Consider the following 25265-nt stretch of genomic DNA (forward strand, 5'->3'; position numbering starts at 1 on the left):
AAATAGAAAGGTGCGTACCTCATCGTCTTCATTGTAGCCTCATATGCAATCAATATGGTTAAAAGACATAGGACGTATGTCTCTTCCATGTTAGTAAAATGAAATAAATTTCACACCTGAACAAGTGGACCACTTTAGGCCAATCTCACTTTGTAATGTTGTCACAAAGGTTATTAGCAAAGTAATGGCATCGAGGCTTAAGGTGTACCTGGACTCTATCATTTCTTATCCTCAATCAGCCTTCATCCCCAATCGCCTAATTTCAGACAACGTTCTAATAGCTCATGAGGCATTCCACTACATCAAGCACAAAAAAAAAGGGAGGAAGAGGTTTATGGCAATAAAGTTGGACATGCGAAAAGCATATGATAGAATGGAGTGGCCATTCTTTCAAAAATTAATGCAAGCCTTGGGTTTTTGTGAGAAATGGGTCAGGTTGACTATGGGTCTTGTTACGTCAGTTTCTTATCAGGTGTTGATTAATGGATCTCCCCAGGAAAGAATTATCCCATCTAGAGGCATCAGACAAGGAGACCCGTTATCTCCAAAGAATTTTTGTCCCTCTGTTCTCAAGCACTTTCAGCTATACTTCTCGAAGCTGAACAAGCTGGGTTAGTGAAAGGAATGAATGTTAGAAACAGGTCAAAACCTCTCTCTCATCTTCTATTTGCAGATGATAGCCTAATCTTTTCTGAAGTGAAAGTGGAGGAGATCCACAACCTCAAAGCTTGTTTGGACTTCTACTGTAAAGCAAGTGGGCAAAGTATCAACTTGGAGAAATCTTGCCTTACATTTAGTCCAAATACGCCTTCAAAAATAAAAAGATGGTTCTCCCGGATACTAAAGATAAAGTATGGCGATGGACCGAAGAAATATCTTGGTTTGCTAGTTCAGTTCGGGACTTCAAAGGCGGATCTTTTTAAAGAACTAAGGGAGAAAACATGCAAGGCAATCCAAGGGTGGAAGGGTAAGCTACTATCACATGCTGGGAAAGAAGTATTGATAAAGTCTGTGGCCCTCTCCTTAAATTCATATGCAGCTTCACATTTCAAACTACCAAGCTCTCACCATGAGAAGATTAAACAAGCAGTCACACACTTCTTTTGGAATGGGGAAGGAGAGAAGAACAAAATGTGTTGGATAGCTTGGGATAAACTCTGCAGATCTAAGGAAAAAGGTGGCCTCGGTTTCAGAGACCCAACTATACAGAATAAAGCTCTTCTAACCAAGCTTGCTTGGAGACTGTGGAGTAACCCCACCTCTTTTTGGGCTGAATTCTTTAAGAGTCTTTATTTCCCAAATAGCTCCTTTCTGGAAGCAAAGAAGAATGCCAATGCTTCTTGGGCATGGAAAGGGATATTGGAAGGAAGGAAATATTTGATGGAAGGTTTGGTATGGGTGGTCGGGAAAGGAGATAAAATTCATATTTGGAGAGATAAATGGATACCATCGCACTCTAAGAAGCGGATAAAGCATTTGGAATATCAATCGGATGCATATACTTGGGTGGCTGATTTAATAGATGCTAGCACAAGATGTTGGAAGGAGGACTTGATCAGGTCAATGTTTCATCAAGAAGATGTGGATGCTATCTTAAGTATACCATTAAGTGTGTTTCCTAAAGAGGATAGTCAGATTTGGGGAGAGACAAGAAATGGGGTGTTTACTTCTAAATCAGCATACCATATGCTCAAGAATCGGATGGATACCACTCTTGTGAGCAGGACAGACGAGGTATGCAAAGAAACTTGGAGAAACATTTGGAGTTGTGACTCAGAACCAAAGGTGAGAAGTTTTATGTGGAGAGCATGTGCGGGCGGTGTCTCATCTGCTGAAAATTTGGTTCGTAGACAGATCAACATTGACCCCAGTTGCCAGCGTTGTGGTGGAGCCCTTGAATCTATTGATCACATTTTGTTTGAATGTGATTTTGCTAGAGCAACGTGGCACGCCTCCCCGCTTGGTTACCATCCCCCAAATGAACCAAAGCTCCATCGTTTTATTGAAAGCTGGAAATTTCTTAGTAAGGAGAAAAAGAGCTCCAAGGAGTTAGCAGGCTTGGCATCATACTTGTGCTGGAATATCTGGAAGGATCGAAACAGGTTTATGTTTGATGGGTCATCAATGCAGCCTGATGTGACGGCATGTAGAGCGGTGAAGGAATGGGAGACTTTCCTTCAGGCCAAACAACTCATCCTCACCTCAAGCCCAAGTGAAGTGGTCTAGAAGCGGAAAGTGGATCAGAGACCCAAATGGAAGGCACCAATGGAACCTTACTTCAAGCTAAATTCAGATGCGAGTCTTAACTCTAATGGTTCAGGCATTGGATTTATCATTAGAACCCATACGGGAGAGGTTCGCCTTGCAGTTTCTGACCCAGTCTGGTTTGGTGATGTTTTGTTGGGGGAGGCCTTAGCAATGAGAGAAGGTCTTATATTGGCCATTGGTGAAGGAATTGACTACATTATTGCTGAGTCTGATAGCTTGGAACTCATAAATTCCATTAATGGAGGTATGCCAACAGCCGTAGTAGCAAGAGAGGTTGTATCGGACATTATCCAGTTGGGTTTGTCCATTGTGGATTGTAAGTTTTCTTATGTTCCCAGGTTAGGTAACAGTGCGGCTGACCGCCTGGCTAGGAAGGCCACGTCCGTTTCGGGGAGGACGTTTTGGCCACTTTCCAATCCCTGGTTCCTTGACTCGACGGAGTTAAGCCCAGTGTGTTGTTCCCGTCTTTCTCAATAGAAGTTTAATTACCAAAAAAAAAAATCACCATTTAAAATCTCATAGAAGCACCATATCAATTGCTAGGGTAAGTGGTACTTATTCTATGAACCCATCCTAACTTAACTTCCAGTCATTATACAAGTAAGATAGAATTAGCTTTGTTTTTTTTCTTTCCAGTAAATAACAATTTTATAGAAGCCGCAAGGCTGAGGAAATAGGGCTACAAAGCGACTACAACCAAGAAGCAGATATGGGCCAAGAGATCATGCCCGCAACTGATCTTGCCCTCCAGGTTACGCGGTCAGCTACACAATTGACATGCCTAGGAACATAAGAGACGTGAAATTCTCCAAACCTATTAGGTTACAAACATCTGCAATTAGGGGCTCAATATCATGAGGTGGCTCCAGTACTTGATGGCTTTTACAGAACTTCACCAGGTCCAAGCAGTCCAACTCGAAAAAGGTTATATCCACTCCTTCCCCCAAAGTATGCAAAAGAGCTGTGCGAAAAGCCTGGGCTTTAGCCATGATAGCACACTGAGCCACACTAGGCTCAGAAACAGCAAGAATGGGTTCCCCCCCTCGAGTTTCTAATCACAAAACCCAAGCCCGCTTGGCCTGTTTTCGCATCGAAGCCAGCATCCACATTGATTTATGGGCCATTCTAGGTGGTGGGCTCCATGATTGCTGGTGGCTACTTACTTGGGCTCTTGGGGATCTGAATTTTTTTTTGGCTTTAAGGAAATCATCTGCAGCTTCCCAAGCGAGAAAGCCCACTTCTTCAGGTCTCTAAATTCTTCTCTTGAATAGTCATTGTTCCTCCCAACCCAAATATACCAACATAGGTTTACTGGTCCTCTTTAGCTTTCAAAGGATATTCCATAATGTGCCCAACCCACTCTGAGACTGTTGCACTTTGATTTCCAGCACCTATGAAGCCAAGTGGGGAAGCAAACCAAGTAGCTTGTGCAAAAATGCAATCAAACAGTATGTGTTCAGACATCTCATTTTCAGCTCCACATTTAGCCATGATGTAGCCAACTTAAACTTTCTTTTCCTCATACCTTCGCCCGTGGCCAAACCCTCTGCTAGTACTCTCCGCATGAAGTGCTTAATTATAACTTTTAGATGCTTTGTACCTTTAACCATGGGAATGTAGAGGAAACAAATCACCCAGGTTCTGACCAGACTGATCAGATTGGCTTCTCAAATTTTCTGTCTACTTTCATGCTGCCCAGTTCATCTATAGACATCAACATATAGAGATTAAGCCTTCAAGGTAAAGTAATCATCAGCTGTGATGTTCAAATTTTTACATCCCTGCACCATTTCCACCCTAGTGATTGCACATCATCTGCAATTCCCTTTTTCACTTTGCAGGCAGAGGCTTTCATCAATCATCAGCCCCTAGGCCCCCTATGTCCATATCAGGATTCTTTCCTCATTTCCATCATTTTTAATTTTAGCCAGATTAGTGACCCAGCCGGAAGGTGGCCATCCTGAAATTTACACCAGATGCAGGCCAGAAATTCTGAAAATCATATCAAGAAGTTTTTCTACTTATCACTGCATATCATACCAACATTGAAAGACTTTGGCTTATCCTGTGTGTTTCTCAGATGACCCATAGGAAAGTGGTCTTAAAAACTACACATGACCAGGAAAGATATTAACTTATGTAGGAAAGGGCTTCAGTACCTGGATGTAATGAAGCATTGCATAATCAGCAGCAAAGCATGGGATATGAAAACCATAAATGGCTCCGTAGGATGGCGTTGTCCATACAGCAACTTCGTTTGAGTTAACATGTACCATTTAGAAGAGAATTTCTGTCATCAGCAGTCAATGATAAGTTGCATATACGGAAGAATGCGTACTCTTTAACTTTCAAGAAACAGAATTTGGTGCTTTTCAGGATAAAAACATGCCAGTTCTTCGATGACATTCTTATTGTTAGTCAAATGGTATGCATGTTTGATATGAACATTGACTGCAGCCATGTTCTGGAAAATACCACTTGGTGCTTGAGGAAAGTGCAATGCCAACTATCCAACAGCTCACGATTCCTAGGTCACACGCAGATCTTGTAAATCTACCAATAATCCATACAAGAACAATTACCATCCTTGAACTGGTGGAAACGATTCCTGTCCCTTACTATAATTTCTCGACCATAGACCTTAGAAATTAGCTTTGTCACATTATGACAGTCTCTGCAAACACGAAGGTTCTTCACTACCCTAATTGGATCCAGGGGGCCCAAGCATATGAACCCAAAAGCAATGGCTAGCTTCTCGCTATGAACAAGTACAGCTTGTTCTTTCTCCTCTTCTTCTACATCAAGCAAAACCTGATCTGTATCTGGTAAATACCCAAGCATCTTTTTCAACTGTGTAAAGATTTCTGTTAACTTCTCATAAATGTGATCCGACTCTGGATGCGACCGATCACCAGCTACAAACTGGTGCACAACTCCCTTCAGTTCTATCATGCTTACCCCCGGTAGTTTAGCAACCCCCTTGGACCTCATCAAGTTCCTCACCTTTCTCGCATCATCCCAACGCTTTGCAGCAGCATATAAATTTGAAAGGATGACATAGCTGTTGAAGATCCAAAGAAGTGGAAAGTGAGTACTGATTTGTGTAAATTTTGGTTTTCCATTTAAAGGCAAGCCCATACTTAGCTTTTCCTAGGATCAGCTTGTGCTACTTAATTTCATGGTAGATTAGCTGATCCAAACACCCACTGTTTGGATCAGCATACTTGGTGCACATGCAGGATGCTTGGTGAACCATATGAGGGAGGTATCCAGTGCCCAAGCCTTCAGTCAAATATTCATAACCATACAACCTCAAGGCATCTCAAGCTAACATTTGTTCTGAGAACAAAAGAACAGTATGGTTTGATTATTTGATCGGGTCAACATTCAACATGGCAATTCACAGATCTATGCAACATGCATGAAATTGCTAGTCCTATCATACAGGTGTGCAAATTTTCCCTTACACCAGCACCATAGCCCATGTTGCTCCAATAAAAAAACTTCATAGTTGCCATGTGATGTTAACTTCCAGATTATAATTTTAAGGATGGCCAACTTCGGCAGTAGCATGAAAGAGTCTTATCCATCGTGACACTAGAGGTAACATTTAGCATATAGCTAGAATTCAATTAAGTCAGATTTGAGTTTTGGGTATTTTCTAAACTAGATTGGTTACTAAAATATGAGTAAAATAAATAAGAAAAGATGGTTTACCGGCCACTATGATTAGGCTGGAGGTTGATAAGGCATTTTCCCGCTACCTCACCTACGTCAATATTCCCATGTATTCTGCAACCTCCAAGCAGTGCACCCCATGCACTGGCATTTGTCTCCATTGGCATAGTCCCAATCAGCTTAACAGCTTCCTCCAAATGGCCAGCCCTTGCAAGGAGATCAATGACACACCCATAATGTTCAACCTTTGGCTCAATACCATATGTTTGGTTCATAGAAGCCAATAATCTTTGACCATCGGCAATCATGCCAGCATGGCTACATGCACTAAGCACAGCAACAAATGTTATATCATCAGGCACCGCATCCTCCACTTGCATCTGTGCAAAAAGATGAAGTGCTTTGTTGGCGTGACCATGCATGGCCATGCCAGCTATAATTGTATTCCAAGCAAGAACATCTTTGTATTTTATGGAACAGAATGTCTGTTCTGCTTCGGAAATGCTTCCACATTTAGAATACATGTCTACCAGAGCAGTGCCAAGGATGGTGTTGATAGCTATTTTATTGTGATCGATGTATTTGTGTAAATGGACCCCAAGATCCAAAGCACCCAGATGAGCACAAGCTGATAACAGGCTGACCATAGTTGCCTCAGTTGGTTTCATACCTAGAACCTTCATCTCATCAAACAAGCAGAGAGCATCATTCGGGCGGCCATTCTGTGCGTAACATGCTATCATTGCATTCCAGGACACTACATCTCTTCGAGGCATCAATCCAAAAATTCTACTGGCAGCCTCTACATCCCCAAACTTGACATACCCAGCCAACATAGAATTCCAAGAAACCACATTTTTCTCAGGCATTTCATCGAATAGTCTCTTTGCTTCTTCAATATTACCAATTGTACCATACCCATTAATCATTGTATTCCAAGATATCACGTCTCTGCACACCATCTTCTCAAACACAGATAAGGCAAGTTGCATTTTACCATATTTCACATAACCATCAATCATTGCATTCCAAGAAACGACATCTCTATCAGAACACATGTCAAACACTTGTTTTGCAGCATCTAGATATTCCCCGTTTGCATACATACGAATTAAGGAGCTAAGGATATAAGAATCTGCTTCAAGACCAGTTTTTACCAAATGGGTATGTACCAAAACTCCGAACGAAGTCATGCCGGATTCCGTGCAAGCTTTGATTACAAAAGGAAAGGTAAAATTATTGGGTTGAAAACCTCTATTATGCATACTTTGATACAATGAAATGGCTTCCCGTGGACGTTTACTTGTGGAAAGACCTCTAATAAGAAAATTCCAACAAATGACAGTTGGGTTCGATAGTTGATTGAAAAGGGCTTTGGCATAATCCAAACTTCCATTAGGTGATACAGCACAGTAAGAGATTAACCTTTCAGCTGTGAATAAAGCCTCATAGGGAGATGTGTTTTCTTCTTTGATGATTTGGGCATGGATTTGCTTGAGCTCCCTCATGTTCTTGCATGAATCCAGAAGCGAGAGAATAGGAGATTTTGAGTATAAATACCTTACTGTATTCGGGGAATTGTTCATGGAGTAATCAGAACTTGAATATTTTGAAGGCTTTCGGAAGGGGGAACTTTCACAATTTTCAGACTGTTAAAAACTGATAAACTATCCGAATAAAGTTAAGTACACTATAATTTTAAATAGATTAAAGTTAATCCCAATAACTCAACTTTTAAGACTCCAAAATTCGAGGGTAATCCAAGGTTTTTTTGTTGTCCATCTCCATAATTGACTTTGAAGATTTTTGAAAACCATCTTTTGATCCTTAATGGTGTGTTGGGGTTGAAACAAAGAGAAGATTTTTTGAAGTTGATAGGAATACACCTTTACGTATTCCTTTAATGTATGAGCACTATCCAACTTTACTTCCTAATATAGGATGCAATCCTCAGCAAACATAAGATTGGTGAGAAATGATGTCCTTCCCCAAATTTTGATCCCTTTAATTTATTGTGTAAGGTCCTTTTGATTGATGAGGTTGATGAGGCATTGGAAATATATCACAAAAAGAACTGTGGATAATGGATCATCTTGTCTCAAGCCTCTTTTTGGAATAATCTCAAGTCTTTCCCCTCCATTCACAAAAAATGAATACTAGTTCTTTTTTTGGTATAAAAAAATGAATACTAGTTCACCGATGACAATGTGTTTAGCCCCATATCTCTAAACTTGACTCTGAAGTTCAATTTTGTAAGAATAACATCCAAAATTGCCATTTCACTCTGTCATATGCTCTCTTCATGTCTAACTTTAGTGCCATCAAAGTTAATTTGCTTTTCTTTCTTCCCTTGAGGTAATGAAAGGCCTTATGAGCTTTGTAGATATTATTCAAGATCAATCTCCCTTTTATGAAAGCTGATTGTGAGGTTGGAATGATATCTCGAAGCACTAAATGTAGTCTTGTCGCTACCACTTTAGTTACAACCATAACTGCTACTGAGCATAGACTGATTGGGCGAAAGTCTTCAACCCCCTCTGGATTATCTTTCTTTGGAATCAGGCACACTTGAGTATCATTACTTCCTTATGGGAAGAAACTTGTAGGAAAGAAATTTGATACAAACTTGCACAATTTCTCATGTGTTAGGTCCCAAAATTTCTGAAAAAATAAGGGGGGGGGGGGGGACATCCACACCTGGGCTCTTAGAGTCCCCATATCTAACAACGCTCTCTTGATCTCCTCCTCCAATGGTGATGAGATGAGATGTATATTATGTTCCTCAGTAACTGTTGCTGAAATTCCTTGAAGGACAACTTCAATATGTTGGTCCTCCACCTCTATCGATGTGAAAAGGTCTAAGTAATAATCTTCAAACAATTCATAGACCTCCTCCTCTGAAGAGCACCATGCACCATTTCCTTGCTTAAGCTTGAGAACCCTGCTAGATCTCCTTTTGATCATTGTTCTTGCATGAAAGAAAGATGTATTGCTTTCCCCTTCATTTAACCAATCAATTCTAGATTTTTGTTTCCAGAAAGTTTCTTCACATTTCAAGAGCTCTTCAAGTTCTTTTGACAACTTGTTCTCCACAGCTTGTGTTATCTTCTACCTTTTGATTTTGAAGTTAAGCCAATTTCTTTTGCAATTTTTAAATTTTAGTTTGTAGATGCCCAAAAACATTCTTTATTCCATTTATGCAGGTCTTATTGGCACCAGCTTAATTTCTTGAACAAAATTGATGGCCCATGTTCTTCTCTAGTTCGGTTCTAAGCTTGTTATATAACTGCCTCAAAAGATGGATTACAAAGCCACATAGCTTCGAATCTGAAGGGTCTTTTGCCTTTTGATACTCTTTCATCTGTATCAATGGTGAAAGGGGCATTATCTAACGCTATAGTTGCTTCCACATACATTGCTATTTAGGGAACTTCAATAACCATTCTAGGTTAGCCATGACTCTGTCCAACTTGATCCTTATATTTTCTCTTCCCAATCTCTTATAACTCCAAGTGCATTGTGCTCCATGGGATCCCAGATCAATTAGATTGCAGCCATCAACCACATCTATGAATTGTTGTATATCTCTGAACCCTCTACATGAACCTTCACTCTTTTCATGTCATGCTAAAAAAGAATTAAAATCTTTTGTGCATAACCAGTTCTCTGTTCTCTCTTTACTTAACTCAAGTAGAGAGCTCCAAACTTCTTGTCTAAGTTGTTTAGAGGGACCACTATAAACAAAAGTGGTAAAGAAGCTCTTACCTTTTGGTAGTGTTACCCAACAATCAATTAGTCGAAGAGAAGCTTCCTTAACTGTTAATTGGATATTTTTTCTCCAGAAAACTGCCAAACCTCCTACCTTTCCCATTGCATCCACTGAGAAACAAAAATCCATGTCTAGTGCTTCCTCACTTTCTTAATTCTTTTGCACTTAGCTTTCGTTTCCATCAAATAAAGAACGTCTGGACTCCTCTATTTGGTGAGTTTTAAAAGCACTCGAACTGTGGAGGAACCCACCAATCCTCTACAATTCCAACTTTGAATTATTATTGTGAACCGTGGTGATGGTTTCCACCATACACCACAGCTTCTTGCTGTAGTAACTGCTCTTCACTGAGTTCAGAAGTGTTCCTCAAATTCTCAATTTTTAGCTCTTTGTTGCGCCTTTTTTTATTTTATTTTATTTGGTTGGGGAAGAAACAGGTGAGTGAGAGGTGGAAGAGACTGGTGAGTGTTGTGGGCTAGGTGGGTATGGGTAAGTAGAAGGAACTAAGTCCATATGGTTTCAAGGTAATGGGTTGTGAGAGGGTTGGGTTGGGGATAGAGTGGACATTGGGCCATTTGTGGTTGGGTCATTAGTGTGGTTAGTTAGATGGGTAGTGGGTACTTCATAGTGGGCTGTAGTGGTTTGTAAAGGGGAGATGGGCCTGCGGGTTGGGCTTGGGCTTTGGGTTAGATAATTATTAGGTTTCAATAAAGGGTTATCAAGGGGATTATTTTGGGTTACAGTCACGGCTGCCAGGTTGGGTAGGAGAGAGAGAAGAAGACTTTGCAAATCGGAGGAAGGTGGATTAGGGTTTTGGTGGTGAGAGGTTGAGGCTGTGGAGGGAGAGGTCATCTACTGTAGAAGAGTGTAAAGGTGATTCTGCAGATGGAGATGTGTTTCCGCAGAGGTACCGACCATATCGTGGAACAGTGGCTGATGTGGTGGGAGGTTAGGCGTGATTTGGTGCACAGAAGGAACAGTTGTCTGTAAAAAATTTCCTGACAGAGGATTTTGTACTACCAAATGAATCATATTTTGCAGATTTTGGAAAACCCTAGCAATCGGAACCGATCGATTATCTTTTCCTCCCTAAGATTGTTGGTTGATCGGCTCGTCTTCTCCATTTTGCTGTTGTGATTCTTCCATCCTTCACCGGAAAAGGTTTGACTCACCGTAATGAATACTCTCTACTTCTTCGATTAATCTTCGATCTAACGGTGTTCCCTTGAGGTAAGGTCCGAACCCTTGTCTCCCTCTATTTCTTCCCTGTCACTGAATAGGGTAGGGCACCTTTTGTCTTCATGTCCGAGCACTCCGCAAAGGTAACAGAATAATGGTAATTTCCCCACTTTATCGTTACAGCATCGTAAGCACTTGACCTCCGGCAAAGAGGGATTACTTGTTTCAGTGGTTTTCTTCGATAGATGGTGATTTGGCACTTTAAGTAATTGATCGGCTTCCCATTTGAATGCCATCTATCAACATACCTTGTCTTGGTGAGCCTATGAGTCCTGCTAATTGGATCCCCAGTTTTGTGTCTAGTATATCCAATGGGATGTTGTGAAATTGGCACAAAAAATCGATGTGATTAAATGTCCAATTCTTTTCTTCTTTCTAGAGTTCAAAAATTAGTGGGTTTTCTGGCAACGGACTAGGCGATTCTTCAATTACATTCAGCATGTCCTGAGTATGCTCGAACTGAAAAGAGAATAAATCTGTGTCTAACTAAGCAATGGTGACTGGTTAACTATGTTCCATGCCAATGGCAATGCCTCATACACTGGTTGCTTTCGATAGTTTTTCCCTGAGGTGATGAGCCCCACCAGGGTATTTTCCTCTTTTACCATGCCTTTGTGTTCCATTTCTTCATCAATCTCCAGGTCCTCCTCATCATAGAGGATAAGCTCTGTAGTTGCATATGACCTTTCTTCTCGATATTTTGACGGTGTAGGAAATCCTGTTCCCCTTCCCCGAGCTGCTCTATGTGGTTCCATACTAGTTCTTCCCTTACTAATTTACTGATGATGATTGGATAATGTAGAATTTCAGATGTGAAAACTACTTTCACCAGTGCTACTAACAACACTCACAGAGGAGGAAAACACCACTCACTTCATCAATAGGTTGATACAGGATGACAAATGCAAAATGTCAATTTATTTATTTTATTTTTATAAATCAAAAGTGACATTGATTAAATCATAAGGGCCAAATGAAAATTACTTCAAAAAAGTTATGAAAATTTTTAGAGACTTTTCTAGATAATTGGTGAAAAACATGGATTCTCCAAAACCATGCCAAATTGGTAGTCACCCGATATCTCATTAGAACCATTTGTTGGTTAGAAAAAATGATGAATGTATTTTAGTTATACTATTCTTTATCTTATCGTATAATTTAAAATGATGAACAATATAAGAAGATTGAAGTCATGAATAAAGAAAAAAGATGAAATTCAGGATTATATTTTACCAAGGAAAGTACTGTGGCAATTTGGGAATAGTGAAATTATTTGGCCATTTTTTTTTTGGTTAAAAATTATTTAGCCATAACTTAACAAAATTTTAAGAGATACTTTGAGGGTCATTGCCAATTTAGCATAGTATTGGGGTATCTATATTTTTGGTCAATTATCTTGGGATGTCCATAAAATTCTCTAAAAATGTGATATTTAAAAAAAATCAACTAAATATATACTATAATTTATATGACCAAAATGTTCTTATGCCGTTTCTAATTTTTTTTTTCCAACTTTCTTATATCTTGAATAAAGGTAAGAAGATGTCAATAATTTGGTATTGGAATGATCTTTAAATGAATACACCACTAATTGGACAAAAGAAATTTAACTAAAAAAAAAAAATTTGACAAAAGAAATCAAAAGACTAGGAACATTTTTTTATTTTTTATTTTTAACCACATGTAAGACAAACGTGAAATGTTAATTTTTTGAGTAAATACCAATTATCTCCCCTCTTAGTTAGATAATATCACTTATCTTTTGTCTTACTTGGTAAAAGTATGATACCCAAAATTTTTTAAGGGTAAATATCACTTACCTCCCCTCTTAGCTGGACAAATAGCACTTACACCCCCTCTTAGCTGAATAATATCACTTACCTCCCCTCTTACCTAGCAAATATATCAAACACCTCCCCTCTGTTAACTTTCTCGGTTAAATTTAATTTTTATTGTTAAATATTTTTCTAAAACTCCAAACTACCCTTGACTAAAAATATTTTTTTTATTTTAAACCCTAAATTGTTGTAATCACTCTAACAGTTAAAATACTAAATTACTCCCAATTAAAATAGTTATTAAAATCAAAATTATCTTTAATTATTAAAAGCCCAACATGCCTTTTTTTTTAATTTTTATCAAACAATTAGAAAAACACGTACTACTATCAAGTAAAATTAAAAATGCAATTAAAAAAATGGTATGTTTATAAAGTTAAACACGTACTACTATTTTGGGTTTTTTTTTAATTGTTTGATAATTTGAAAAAAAATTTATACGTTGGGCTTTCAATAACTAAAGATAATTTGGATTTTAGTTTTGGGTTTTGGTTTTTAATAAATATTTTAATTGAGGGTAATTTAGTATTTCAACTGTTAGGATGATTATAGCGATTTAGGGTTTAAAATAAAAAATATTTTTAGCCAAGGGTGATTTGGGGTTTTAAAACATATTTAATGGTAAAAGTTAAATTTAACCAAAAAAGTTAGCAGAGGGGAGGTGTTTGATATATTTGTTAGGTAAGAGGGGAGGTAAGTGATATTATCCAACTAAGAGGGGGTGTAAGTGCTATTTGTCCAATTAAGAGGGGAGGTAAGTGATATTTACCCATTTTTTAATCCAAAAACAGGAGGTTGCAAAAAATAAATAAATAAAAAGGGGTCAAAGAGCTATATGATCAATTAATAAGAGAGATAGTTCCAAGTGAAAATTACCATTTTTTTTTTTTTAATTTCATCAACAAATATCGGTCAAATAGTTTGGGCCCTATATACATGCTTTTTGCCGAAAAATTTGTTGCCTATGACCACGGCATCAACAGGAAGTTGTTTCATGTTTAACCGGAGGCCTAGATCTGGTATCCCCTATCCTTGGATTTAATTGGCTGACTAAGGGGTAGGTCCCACACCTAAGAGGTGGGAGTGGGACCAGTGCCCTGAGGTGGGTGTAGGGCCCACACTCAATCCGAGTCCATGGGGAATCGGCAAAGTGGAAACTTTACTAACCTTAGAAATAGAGAACGGCCGGGCCTCGTCTACTTATTCTAGAAAAATCCGACGTTTAAAACCGGGGTTGCAGCTTTAAGAAGAAGTTGCAAATGAAAGGAGAGAGAAGAAAGAGAACAGAAAAATCAAAATGCCCCCTAAATGTTCGGCAAAATTCCGCAAAGAGCTACTTGTCTGCAAATATACTTCGGAAAGAAGTTGGAAAGTTTGTTAAGAACGACTGGACTTCTATAAGCTTGCTTAAACGGATGGGCGTGACTACCTCCCTCTCCCTTCATCTTAAACCCCCTCCCTCCTGCATTAAAACTCGCAGCAGTCACTGCCGGCCTATGCCGGCTCAGCTGCTCTGCGCCTTTTTACCCTCTCTTCAGCTTCTCAGAAGCAGAGGAAAGAGCAAAATAAGAACCCACGAACAAGAGTGACAGCAGAAACAGTTTTTCCTTTCATTCTTAATTTCATCCTCTCCCAATCAAAATGGCGGGGGAGGATGAGCCAGAGAGACGTCAAATGTCGCCCTCTTCGGATTCAGATGAAATAGAGGAGGAGGAGAAGGAGGAGGAGCCGCGTGAAATTTCATCCCCGACGGAATTAGAAGAGATGGAAGAGCAATTGGGGAAGCTGGAGCTTGTTGGGCCATTGTGGAAGAACAAGAAGCGGCTTTCGAAGCAGCTTTCCATGTGTGAGACGACACGCGATGCTGCATGGGAGCGGCGGCGCCAGCAGATTCTTTTCCGGCGGAGGAATGGATTTGAGGAGTCAGATGCTGGGCTTGGTTTAACGGATGAGGATCTCTGTGAGCTCAGGGGGTCTATTGAGCTTGGTTTTGGGTTTAACGAGGAAGATGGACATACCCTCTGTCAGACATTGCCGGCTCTTGATCTTTATTTCGCCGTCAATAGGCGCTTCTCTTCTGCTTCTTCCTCGTCTTTGGACGTCACTGGTACTCCATTGGGTTCTGCCAAAAGCTCATCTTCCTCCATAGATAGCCCAAGGAGCGAGCCCGAATGGAAGATCTGCAACCCTGGTTTGTTTTCAATGGTTTTTTTTTTTATTTCTATTATTTTAAATAAAATAAAATTTAAAATAGATAACAAATACATAAAAAATAAAAGATCAGAAAGTGAATGAAAATTTGATATAAAACGCCCTAAGTTAACTCTAACCTTTTTCATGAAGAGCAGCTATACAAAGAGATCGGTTTTGATTTCAACACTTTTGCAGGGGATAAACCACAACAAATTAAGACAAAGTTGAGGCACTGGGCACAAGCTGTAGCTTGTTCTATGAGGCAATCTTATGGAAGGGAATGAGACTTTGCAGTTGTACAGGGAAAAGGAGAAAGAGGAGAAAGAGAAAGCAAGAGAAAATGCATCCATCAAGAGAAGAAAAATGTGGCTTGTTTTGTTGCCATACATATTGAAGCTGTTTTATGTCTATTGTTAGAATAGATTCTGGGTCTAGATAATGTTCTGAAACTTAGAATTTTTTTTTCCAAGGGAAAGAGGATGCTACTTGGGTAGCTCGACACTGAGACATGAAATGACTCTTGGACCCCAATAAGTTCCTCATTTCAATTGGGGAGCAATGATCATTTAGCATGAACCTGTATTTGAACACAGGGAGACACATTATACCCATGATGTTCTTTCTCCCTTTTTTTTGGGATATTCTCGTTTCAAAATGTGTTCAAGACATCAAATTTATTCTAAAGTATTGACCAAACTCAGCCTAGAAATCCAAGTTTCCATCAAATGTAAGAAGGGTGCAGTTTTCTGATAAGCTCATCGTAGTGTCAATGGAATAATGTTTTTGCATGTCATTTTAAAGATTATAGAGAATTGTTTTATAAAGTTCTTGTTATCTCTTTTGTTTTTTCCTTTGTGATTTTCTCTTAAGTTCCATTTGGACAAGCAATTTGTATGTACTCAAAATTCGAAAGGGAAGGACTCAAAATTCGAAAGTGAAGGAATGACATCGGTTTTCTCTGTTGCTGCACTCATAAATTAAGGAAGGAATACCCATATGGAAAAAACATGTGAAGAGACTGAGGTTCAAATTTAAAATCTCCTTAAGCTTGCTACCTAATACCTCTACATAAGAGGTTGTAAACATTGTGCTAGAAGTGCATTATATATAAATTCTTCTTCATTATTATGATCCAACCATGGTCCGACATGTTGTTTGATGTCGCCGTGTCGGTGCCTGGCAACATAGGAGACACGGGCGACATGTCGCCCGACTTTATGAGGGGGCTTAAGCTGTTAAACTCGGTCAAAACTCAAACCCCAATTCCTCGGTTCATCAAAGCAACAGAATTCGTGTTCAACTTCCCTTTTCAAGTTCCCTTTCCAGGCTCACAACCCAAATCAAAACATTCTCAAAAATGGGTTGTTGCAAACGACATTGAGCAGCGAAGACAAGCAGGATTTCATAGGGAAGAAGGACTGTACCTGAGACGGGTCAAGGTTAAAAACGGACGATGGAGAGCACGACGAAGAGTCTGTAGCAGCAGATTCTCAGTTGCAGACTTGCAGTAGGATTGAAGAGAAGGTGAGGTCTTTCATATCTTGGTGGTTTTGGATGCTCTGAAAGCCATGGTGAGATGGGTTTCCTCCACTGTGAACGTACCAGTCCTCTTCAATCATCGATTTGAACGTAGAGAGATGAACCATGCCATCCCTGTTTTCTCCAACACCACTGCTGCTGCCACTGTTTTCCCTAGTCCAAGAAACTGCATCTCCTTCCTCGCCCTCTTCTTCCATCCAGACCACACCAGTAAGCCTGAACAACATCGTTTTCTCTTGCCTTTCTTTGCTCTAGTCTCTTGCGGAGATTCTAGGGGAAAAAACGATTCAGAGATGCCATGTCGCTGGACTCTTCGAATAGTCGATCGTCGGCGATTTATCGCCGACAAAGTGTGAAAGTCGCATCGCTGAGGGGGGTTTCGTGTCGCCCCCCAGCGACACTTCGAATAATTGCCGTATATCGCCGACACACGGGACCATGGATCCGACTTAAAAAAAAAAATCCGGTGGGTTTATTGCTCCTACTTATTTAAAAAAGGAAAAAAAAAGGAAGTCAACACGAAAATTCTAAATTTAATTATTTTAAAACATTATAAAAATAAAGAACTCCACTTTTTGCTTGGATAGGAAGATATCTCCAAAAAATTTAGATATTAAAAGCTCAAATTCCCAATCTCTTTCTTCAAGGAGAAGATTTCTCCTCATCATTTGATATTACAAGGGAAAAAAATAATAATAATCTAATCTATTTCTTCGACTATAAGATTTCCTTGCAATATAAGATTTTGATATTAAAAGTTAACAACAAAGTGTCTTTCTTATTTCAATATATATCGTTCTTTCCCATCATCATTCTCAACACTTTGAAGCATCCCCTGGGCTTTGGGTATCTTGAGTTCAAAAATGGCAGATCAAGATCAATTACCATCTCTGCAACAATTGCCCTTTCATTTGATTCTGGAGATTCTGAAATCTAATCGACTGAGTGGAACTGATCTTGCTTGTCTGGAGCAATCATGTTTGACCTTCGGAGGGAGAAGCACAGATCATGGACTATTCCCTCCAAACTTCAGATCTATAGTAGATTTCGCTGCCTTTCACCTCTGTAGTTTACATCCTATATTTGCTTCTCTCCCTTCAAATGCTTCAAACAAGGTCTTCAATCGTTGTGGTGGAAATTGGAAACGTGTGCTGAGATTCTTGCAGTCAATGCTACAGTCATCTAACATGGTTGAGACCTCTTCAGGCAAAATCCAGGTTGCCACAGGAAGGTACCACACGTTATTGATCAAAGACTCCACTGCATACTGTTGTGGGTTCAACCAATATGGTGTTCTTGCACAAGGTCATGGTATTTCACTTTGCAGTGCATTGACCCAAATAAATTTCCCAGTGTCATCACACAAGGTAAGCTATGTCTCAGGTTCTCATAACCATGCAGCTTTTGTGATGAAATCTGGGGAGGTTTTCACCTGTGGAGATAATTCATATTCTTGTTGTGGTCATGGAGAAGAAGTAGGTCAATCCATTTTCAGGCCTAAAATGGTTGAAACTTTGAAGGAAGTTTCTTGCAAGCAGGTTGCAACAGGGCTCAGTTTTACTATGTTTCTAACTGAGAAAGGTCAAGTTTATTCATGTGGGATAAACACCCATGGCCAACTTGGTCATGGTGATATAGTAGCTGAACCCATGCCTAAACTTGTTGATTCAGAGGACATGGGTTGTGTGGTTCAGATTTCTGCTGGTGCAAGTTTCTCTCTAGCAGTAACTGATGATGGGGAGGTTTTCTCATTTGGTTCAGGTTCTAATTTCTGTTTAGGTCATGGACAACAACAAAATGAGTTCCAACCTCGTCAGATTGAAGCATTTGAAGGTGTTTATGTAGTTAGAGTTGCTGCTGCAGATGAGCATGTAGTGGGGATTGATTCAAGTGGGTTTGTTTATACATGGGGCAAAGGTTACTGTGGTGCATTGGGTCATGGAGATGAGAGTGACAAGATGATTCCAGAATTAGTGCAAAGCCTTAAAGGTCATCTTGCTGTACAGGTTTGTGCAAGGCAGAGAAAAACCCTAGTTCTTGCGGATGATGGCTCAGTTTATGGGTTTGGCTGGATGTGTTTTGGTAGTCTAGGGTTTTCTGATAAGAGTTCTTCTGAGAAAGTTATGAAACCTCAAATTGTTGAGAACTTAAGAAGTCACCATGTTTGTCAAATAAGCACAGGAATGTATCACACTGTTGTAGTCACCAATAAGGGCCTTGTTTTAGGGTTTGGAGACAATGATAGAACACAACTTGGGCATGCTTCATTGAAAGGACGCCTCAAACCAACTGAGATCATACTTCCAGAGAAAGATCCTTGACCTTCCACAGAAAGCAAGAAGCTAATTTGGCAAGTTCAGTATTTCTTACATTAGTGTTTGCAATTCGTTTAGAATCTCTTAGTGGGTTTTGGATAAATAATTTTCAGGTCAAATATTGTAAAATATTTATTTATTTATTTATTTGAATTGTTGTCGCCTGCATAATTAAGATAAATAAGATATGATGAAAGGTTGGTGGCAGGCATGTATGCGATCAGGAAATATCAATGCAGATGAACTTCTTCTTTTTTATTTTTTTATTTTAAGTAGAATGCAGTTGAACTAGTCCAACCAAACGTGTTTACCATGAATTTTTGATCTTCCAAGATATAAGTCTTTAAATATAAGGATTGTTATTGTTGTTCCAAAAACCTGTAAGTGTAAGTGAACAACCTGTAAAAAACATTTTCAACTGGATTGGTCGAGGAACGTCTCTGACTATCAAGTTAGTAGAAACACATAGCTTTATAAAGAAAAACAACTACTTGTAGAGCTTTCAATGTTAGAGAGAGTAATCCAAGAGTAGGTATCTGTTAATGAGAAGAAGTAGGTATTTATAAATGTTCGGAGAGGTATTTAATTGTACAGTAATGGAGTTCGAATGAAACTTTATAATTGTAGTTAACTTCCTGGGGAAAGGAATTTTATTTGGCAAGAGAGTATTACTTGGATTGTAGTTGTGGAGTCTGATCTGGACTTTGAGAGTAATTCGAATTATCCGGCTTAATCAAAAGCCTTATCCTTATCTTTAAGGAGGTTGGTTATGATTCATATTGTACACATTACTTAGTGTGTACTTTTCATATGCTATCTTGTTTATGAACCGCTCAACGTATGGTTGGTTCAGATGTCTTCGGGTCGATTGTGGTTAGACCGTCCAACCAATAGTGGTTAGAACCATCAAATATAGGTTAACTATAACAATTATCAAATTCAATTATAGCAATTATGTTATATATTAATATATGTTTTCTTTCCCAGTGCCCCCTATAGTTTTAGCTCCTATGATGAAGATATTCCCCTCCTATTTTTTGCCCCCTTTTGGTTGAGAGCCATTGCTTTCATTTGACTGACTTTTAGACATTCCTAGTTGTTTGAGACAAAATACATATTGTTGGTTAGCCTTGGCCTTCAAATGCCACTTGCTAATGAACTCTGTAAGAAAGTTGTTTTTTATGCATACATCTTGCAGATTGGATTAACCGTAACTTGAATAGATGGATTACCAAATTTAGATCTCTCAACCCAACTTGAAAGACCATTTGCATCAATGTTAGTTTTAGATTGCCCTACCTCCATTGTTGATCATTTGCTGATACCCTAAAGAACATACTCATTATTGTTACCTCAATTTTTATAGCTCTTTATTGCCTTCTCCTAAGCTTTAATAGCCAGGCTTCCCACCAACGAGTTTGGATCCATTGATTCAGAACATCTCTTTTCTTTTGGATAAATTTGAATATTGTACCCCTCTTATATTTTTAGGAGTTTTAATATTGTAATGGATGTCCTAGGCCTCGGTTTCAGACCTGAAAGAATAACCGTTTTTCAATCAGTGGTTGGTGAAACTTTAGTTATCTCTCTGCCACCCACTTTGAATAGAATACTAGATTACTACTCGGAAGAAACAAAAAAAAAAAGCCAGGGGTCTTTTTTGTTCTTTTCCCTTTGGGGGTATTTATATTATATTTTTTTCCTTTGGATATTTATATTATATTTTTTATTCATTCCCCCTTAAAAAAATTAAAAAAAAAAAAAAAAAAAAAAAAGAAAAAGAGAGACTATAGGGGCTTCATCTGTAGCAGGTCTATTGCCTATTGGGTAGATCCAACTATTGTCTTGTGGGCCTTCAGTGGGCCGGCCCAACTGAAGCTCATTGTCCAAAAGCTCCCTTATTCACGTATAATCAACAATATTTTTTTTGGGGGTAAAAATGTGTAATCAACAATTAATCTAGTCTAACCAAACACTGTCCAAGAGGTTAATTACCTAGTCTTAGCTAAAAGATTAAAGCCCAATCTAGTAAATGAACCAATCCTGGGCTTGTCTTGGTCCACCCGAAGCCTGGCCCTTTTTCTTTTTTTGGGTAAAAAAATGAATGCTTAAAGGGCCCAACCGGGTTAGAACATGTCTTGGTCCACCCGAAGCCTGGCCCTTTTTCTTTATTTGGGTAAAAAAATGAATGCTTAAAGGGCCCAACCGGGTTAGAACATGTCTTGGTCCACCCGAAGCCTGGCCCTTTTTCTTTTTTTGGATAAAAAAAATGAATGCTTGAAGGGCCCAACCGGGTTCGAACCGGTGACCTCTTGATCTGCAGTCAAATGCTCTACCACTGAGCTATGGACCCTTGTGATCCTTACCCTGGCTCAATTCTTACTTATTCAAAGATTTAGTACTCAAACCCAACATTTCAAGGAGGGAGATCAGCTGGAACGAAGAGTGAATGAGAACAACCATGGGCAGAAGAAAACAAATTGAAAAGGACTAGAAGTCTGCAACAAAATACATCTGAATTACTGATGGAGAAGCTCAAGTGCTTCTAATAAGGTAGCCCTAAATCTACCCACATCAATAGTGACATTTTGCTTGTCCATATATATAGCTTGAAATTGTGCCCAGTTACCCTTATGTATTGAATGAGGATCCTTAATGATAGGATCATCAGGAGAGTACTGTTGTAATAAAGAGCTCTCTTCTACCTTGACCTTATATTCCAAATACCTCAAATCCATCCCCAAAGGTGGCTTCCCATAACAATTAGAAGCCGTCCATTCAAATCCTCCCCAAGGAAGTACCTGTATTAGTATTGCATTGGTAGGAAGGAAAACCATGTTTGTGAGACCTGCTCCATGAACACCTAGCATCACATCACAAGAGTTCACCACCCCGGTGAATTCTTCCAAATCTTTCATACCCTCAGAGACAACCACTTCAAACCCCAAGCTTCTAGCCATTTCAGCTATTTCCTCAGCATTCGTCAATTGTCGAGACCCTTTTCGTGATAAGATCAGAAGCTTAGGCTTCTCTTGTGTTTGAGGGACTATCTTGATTGCAGTAGATTTCTTCAATGAATAGGCATTCATTAGGAGTTGCCTGAACATTTTCATAGAGTACCCATTGGAAATTAATGGATCAATTTTCAAGTCTTGGTAGAACTTAACACCAACAATCATACGTGGGAAGCAGTGAATCTCATTGTCAGCATTGATGTTGATGATCTGGTGCCTAGAAAGTTGTTTCAGTATTGCTTGGAACTTGACAATCAGATGAGGTTCAAAATTGGTGACAAGAAACTGAACTTCACCATGAAATTGTGCTGAAGTTTCATAGAGAGGAATGAGTACATCACTGAAAGAGTGGAAGATGTTTCTTGAGTATCCTCCATTTGAGAAGACAATGGCTGGAACACTGTGATATACAGTACAAGGTGGAGCTTCTTCATGATCCACAATGGCTTTTACTGTGAATTCCCTTATAAAACGCATTGCATTTGGGTCTCCCTTTCTAGGGTGAGGTTTGATTTTCCATGATCCATTTCCTTCCAAAGCAGCCATTTGAGATGAAACAACAAAGATGGTGGAAGAATTACCATGGATCCTCACATCTCCCTCAACATCACAAATGTCGAATCTTGGGTTGGAAAAATTGCAAAATGGCTTTCTCTCCTGCTTCAAAACTACCTCTCCACTTGAAACTTCAAAAATACAACGAGAAAAATGTAATTTTTAACAGGTATATGTATCTAAGCTTCAACAAATCCCTAACAGAAATCTTATTGCAATTCTTGTTTATAAACTCAGACTAGAAAGAAAAATATATCTTACTTGGAGGCTGAGAACTACTAATATTTAGCATCTGGGAGCTGTTTGTATCCTTAATTACTGATTCAGAGAGACCAGTGTCCATCGACAACCGCAAATTTGCTGCCAAAATGCACAATTAGTAAAAAAAAACTTGGAGATAGTTGCAAAATGTATAGAAACTGATCAAGCTACTAACTTTGAAAAATTAAATGTAAGAACAGAAACAAGAACCAGATAACTTACAAATTGTTATAGGATCCCAATAAGATGTAAGTAGAGTGAAGATGCAGAAACCCAGTATGAGATATACTGTAATTGCCCAATATTCAAGCAGATTAGCAACTACTTTATTTCTCTTCATCTTCAACATTCGTAATGGAAGCCTAATAAAAACAAGCCCTATATGAAGCGCTAGCAGAAGGGAGAACGACCACAAAGTGAAACTGAAAGTAGGCCATTGTGAATTGTCTCTATCAGCTTATATGATACAAATGCGCAACTACCACTGCACATAAATTATGGTAAGCTGAGGTTTAAGATTCAATCTTCTTAATGATATCAGTGCATTATGTGTGTCGGTTGATCTTGCAACTTGACGAAATGATTGGAATGGCGGACTCAGAACGTAGTTAACTGGGGAAGAACCACTTCTACAATTTTGGTTCGTTTTCAGATAGTTTTTTTTTTAAGAGCATTGCGTGTCTGCATGAATTCTCTCTGGTGGAAAAGAATGGATCAACTACAGCAGTTGGAAAGAGTTGAAAGAATGCCTTTCATTAATAGAAAGGAATCTTTTCTTGGGGGCTACCGTACCAAACTGGTTTTTATAATGCATTTTGGGCATCCAAAATTTACACGTAATTTGTTTTACATGGATTATTATTATTATTTTTAGTATGCTTAGATGATTTATGGTTAGGTGATTCTTTTATTTTCTGATTTAAGTCCTAATCGGTTAGAACATTTTGGACTTTTTTTCAATGATTCCTGAATGCTCTAGTTCATTCAATAATGTAGAGGTTTTATTTTTTTTTTTCTCCACCAGACTATTCCAAGTGGCCTACGCTGGAAACTTATTCATTTTTAAAATAGTATTTGTGAAACCCTTTACATCCATGCATAACTTATGCAATATATTTATCCAAAACAGTAAGAGAGAAAATGATGGCATTATATGTGTGGTGCCATAGCATTTGGACAGTTGTCTTTGTCTTTAGGTTTTCTTGGTGTTTTTATAAACTTTTGTATAATCATGAGAAAGATAAGAATACATGAAATCCACATGCATGTAGGAGACATCTTTGTCTGAATGCTATAGATGAATTTGCGTACATGAAGAATTCCTTCTTCTTCTTCTTCCATTTTATTTTATTTTATTTTTTTTTTTTCACGAATGTGTACTCTAAATTAACAGCTTAATTTATAGGGCCCTAGGGGGTGCTTCAGTTCCATCTTGTCTTCTCTTTGCTGATGATGTATTCATCTACTTTAGTACTTCAATTAAACATGTTGAGAACTTAAAAATCTTTTTTGCAAATGCATTAAGGTTTTTAGGGTACAGAGTCAACTTAGAGATGAGCAACATTAATTTTTCTAGTAACATACTCTGTGCTCATCATAGTCATGCATTGTTTGACCTTTTTGAAATTTATATAGATGATAAAGAAATGGATGAGAAATCTTATCTGAAATGGTACAATGGAATCTAACATACAACCCATGGTTAAATTGGAAAATATCAGCAAAATCGATTTGAAGGTGATCTTGATGTCATGGATGGAGAGATGAATAAAACATTACTTTGGAAGTAGCAGGTGTGGCAAATGAAGCACAAGACTCTTCCTGCATGAGCAAGTTCCTTTGGATAGGGCTAAAGGAGTATGACTATTTAGGTAATTATTGTCTTTCCCCCCTCCCCCATAACTTAGTAGTTTTTCATGATGAGCATGAGACATGGCCAAAGAAAGCTCTAACATCCACAGGGTGGAACATGGCCAATCTTTTGGGCAAAAATCTGAAGGAGCCTTCCACGCTAGGAAGTCAGTTACTACATAAGCATTCTTAGAAATATATGAGATTTTACAATGCTCAAATTTAGAGCTCACGGTAAAATGTCTTGAACAATTGGGCTGATCTCTGTCAGACATGCTTGTGAAGTTCCCTCTAAAATCTTAACCAGCTACTGACTTACCTGACTCAACCACCTAGTCGAAGCACTTACTGAGGACATATTGGAGGCCTTCTCTCATAGTTAATGCTTCCCCTTCCAAGACCGAATGAAAGAACAAAGGAGCTGATCTGCCAAACTTGGGATTGACTACCTTTGCTGTCTCTAATAAAAATTCCAGCTCCACCTTTCTTTTCTTTTTCCTTCCACGCTGCGTCTACATGCACCTTGACAAAAGGGCATGAAGGAGGTTTCCATTGGTGGAATAGAGCCCATCACTTGTGAAGTTGAACCTATATAATGTTGCCATGATTTTATTGCAATTTCATTTTCTCTAGCCTCAAAGAGACACATTGTTAACCTCAAGGGGTTGGCTCAAGCAATGCCTTGTACTTCGAATATCATTGGAGTTAGGGACAAAGCACTACCGTATATTTAAAAAATATATAA

General features: G+C 38.8%; 4 protein-coding genes and 1 non-coding gene across 5 annotated transcripts; 2 read left to right on the forward strand and 3 right to left on the reverse strand.

The window, feature by feature from the left end:
• Window positions 1–3588: 3588 nt before the first annotated feature.
• Window positions 3589–7562, reverse strand: LOC149012697 (pentatricopeptide repeat-containing protein At5g66520-like). The gene is made up of 2 exons (XM_089158952.1): window positions 5986–7562; window positions 3589–5329 (listed from the first exon to the last, which is right to left on the reverse strand). Exons 1-2 carry the CDS (start codon window positions 7530–7532, stop codon window positions 4822–4824), a joined length of 2055 nt encoding a protein of 684 aa, XP_089015078.1. The 5' UTR covers window positions 7533–7562; the 3' UTR covers window positions 3589–4821.
• A 6871-nt stretch (window positions 7563–14433) lies between these two features.
• LOC149012698 (uncharacterized) lies at window positions 14434–15269 on the forward strand. Its single transcript, XM_089157649.1, has 2 exons — window positions 14434–14983; window positions 15181–15269. The coding sequence occupies exons 1-2, from the start codon at window positions 14434–14436 to the stop codon at window positions 15267–15269; spliced, it is 639 nt and encodes a 212-aa protein (XP_089013775.1).
• Window positions 15270–17311: 2042 nt separating this feature from the next.
• LOC149012699 (ultraviolet-B receptor UVR8-like) lies at window positions 17312–19031 on the forward strand. The gene has a single exon (XM_089160122.1). It carries the CDS (start codon window positions 17388–17390, stop codon window positions 18843–18845), a length of 1458 nt encoding a protein of 485 aa, XP_089016248.1. The 5' UTR covers window positions 17312–17387; the 3' UTR covers window positions 18846–19031.
• Window positions 19032–21120: 2089 nt separating this feature from the next.
• TRNAC-GCA (transfer RNA cysteine (anticodon GCA)) lies at window positions 21121–21192 on the reverse strand. The gene has a single exon. It is a non-coding gene; the product is annotated as a tRNA-Cys (tRNA).
• Window positions 21193–21218: 26 nt separating this feature from the next.
• LOC149012701 (alpha-1,3-arabinosyltransferase XAT3-like) lies at window positions 21219–23319 on the reverse strand. Its single transcript, XM_089160123.1, has 3 exons — window positions 22892–23319; window positions 22670–22768; window positions 21219–22539 (listed from the first exon to the last, which is right to left on the reverse strand). Exons 1-3 carry the CDS (start codon window positions 23016–23018, stop codon window positions 21359–21361), a joined length of 1407 nt encoding a protein of 468 aa, XP_089016249.1. The 5' UTR covers window positions 23019–23319; the 3' UTR covers window positions 21219–21358.
• Between the last annotated feature and the right edge of the window lie 1946 nt (window positions 23320–25265).

The sequence above is a fragment of the Hakea prostrata genome, chromosome 6, assembly GCF_041222555.1.
Source record: "Hakea prostrata isolate BN-2017 chromosome 6, UWA_Hpros_2, whole genome shotgun sequence".
In the NCBI taxonomy this organism is placed as follows: domain Eukaryota; kingdom Viridiplantae; phylum Streptophyta; class Magnoliopsida; order Proteales; family Proteaceae; genus Hakea; species Hakea prostrata.

Excerpts from the sequence above, each read along its gene's own strand:
- LOC149012697 (XM_089158952.1), bottom strand. The coding sequence starts at position 7,532 with ATGAACAATTCCCCGAATACAGTAAGGTATTTATACTCAAAATCTCCT. Across the intron at positions 5,330-5,985 it reads CAGCCTAATCATAGTGGCCG|CTATGTCATCCTTTCAAATT; the intron begins GTAAACCATCTT and ends GATCTTCAACAG.
- LOC149012698 (XM_089157649.1), top strand. The coding sequence starts at position 14,434 with ATGGCGGGGGAGGATGAGCCAGAGAGACGTCAAATGTCGCCCTCTTCG. Across the intron at positions 14,984-15,180 it reads ATGGAAGATCTGCAACCCTG|GGGATAAACCACAACAAATT; the intron begins GTTTGTTTTCAA and ends ACACTTTTGCAG.
- LOC149012699 (XM_089160122.1), top strand. The coding sequence starts at position 17,388 with ATGGCAGATCAAGATCAATTACCATCTCTGCAACAATTGCCCTTTCAT.
- LOC149012701 (XM_089160123.1), bottom strand. The coding sequence starts at position 23,018 with ATGTTGAAGATGAAGAGAAATAAAGTAGTTGCTAATCTGCTTGAATAT. Across the intron at positions 22,769-22,891 it reads TTGGGATCCTATAACAATTT|CAAATTTGCGGTTGTCGATG; the intron begins GTAAGTTATCTG and ends GCATTTTGGCAG. Across the intron at positions 22,540-22,669 it reads TAGTAGTTCTCAGCCTCCAA|TTTCAAGTGGAGAGGTAGTT; the intron begins GTAAGATATATT and ends GTATTTTTGAAG.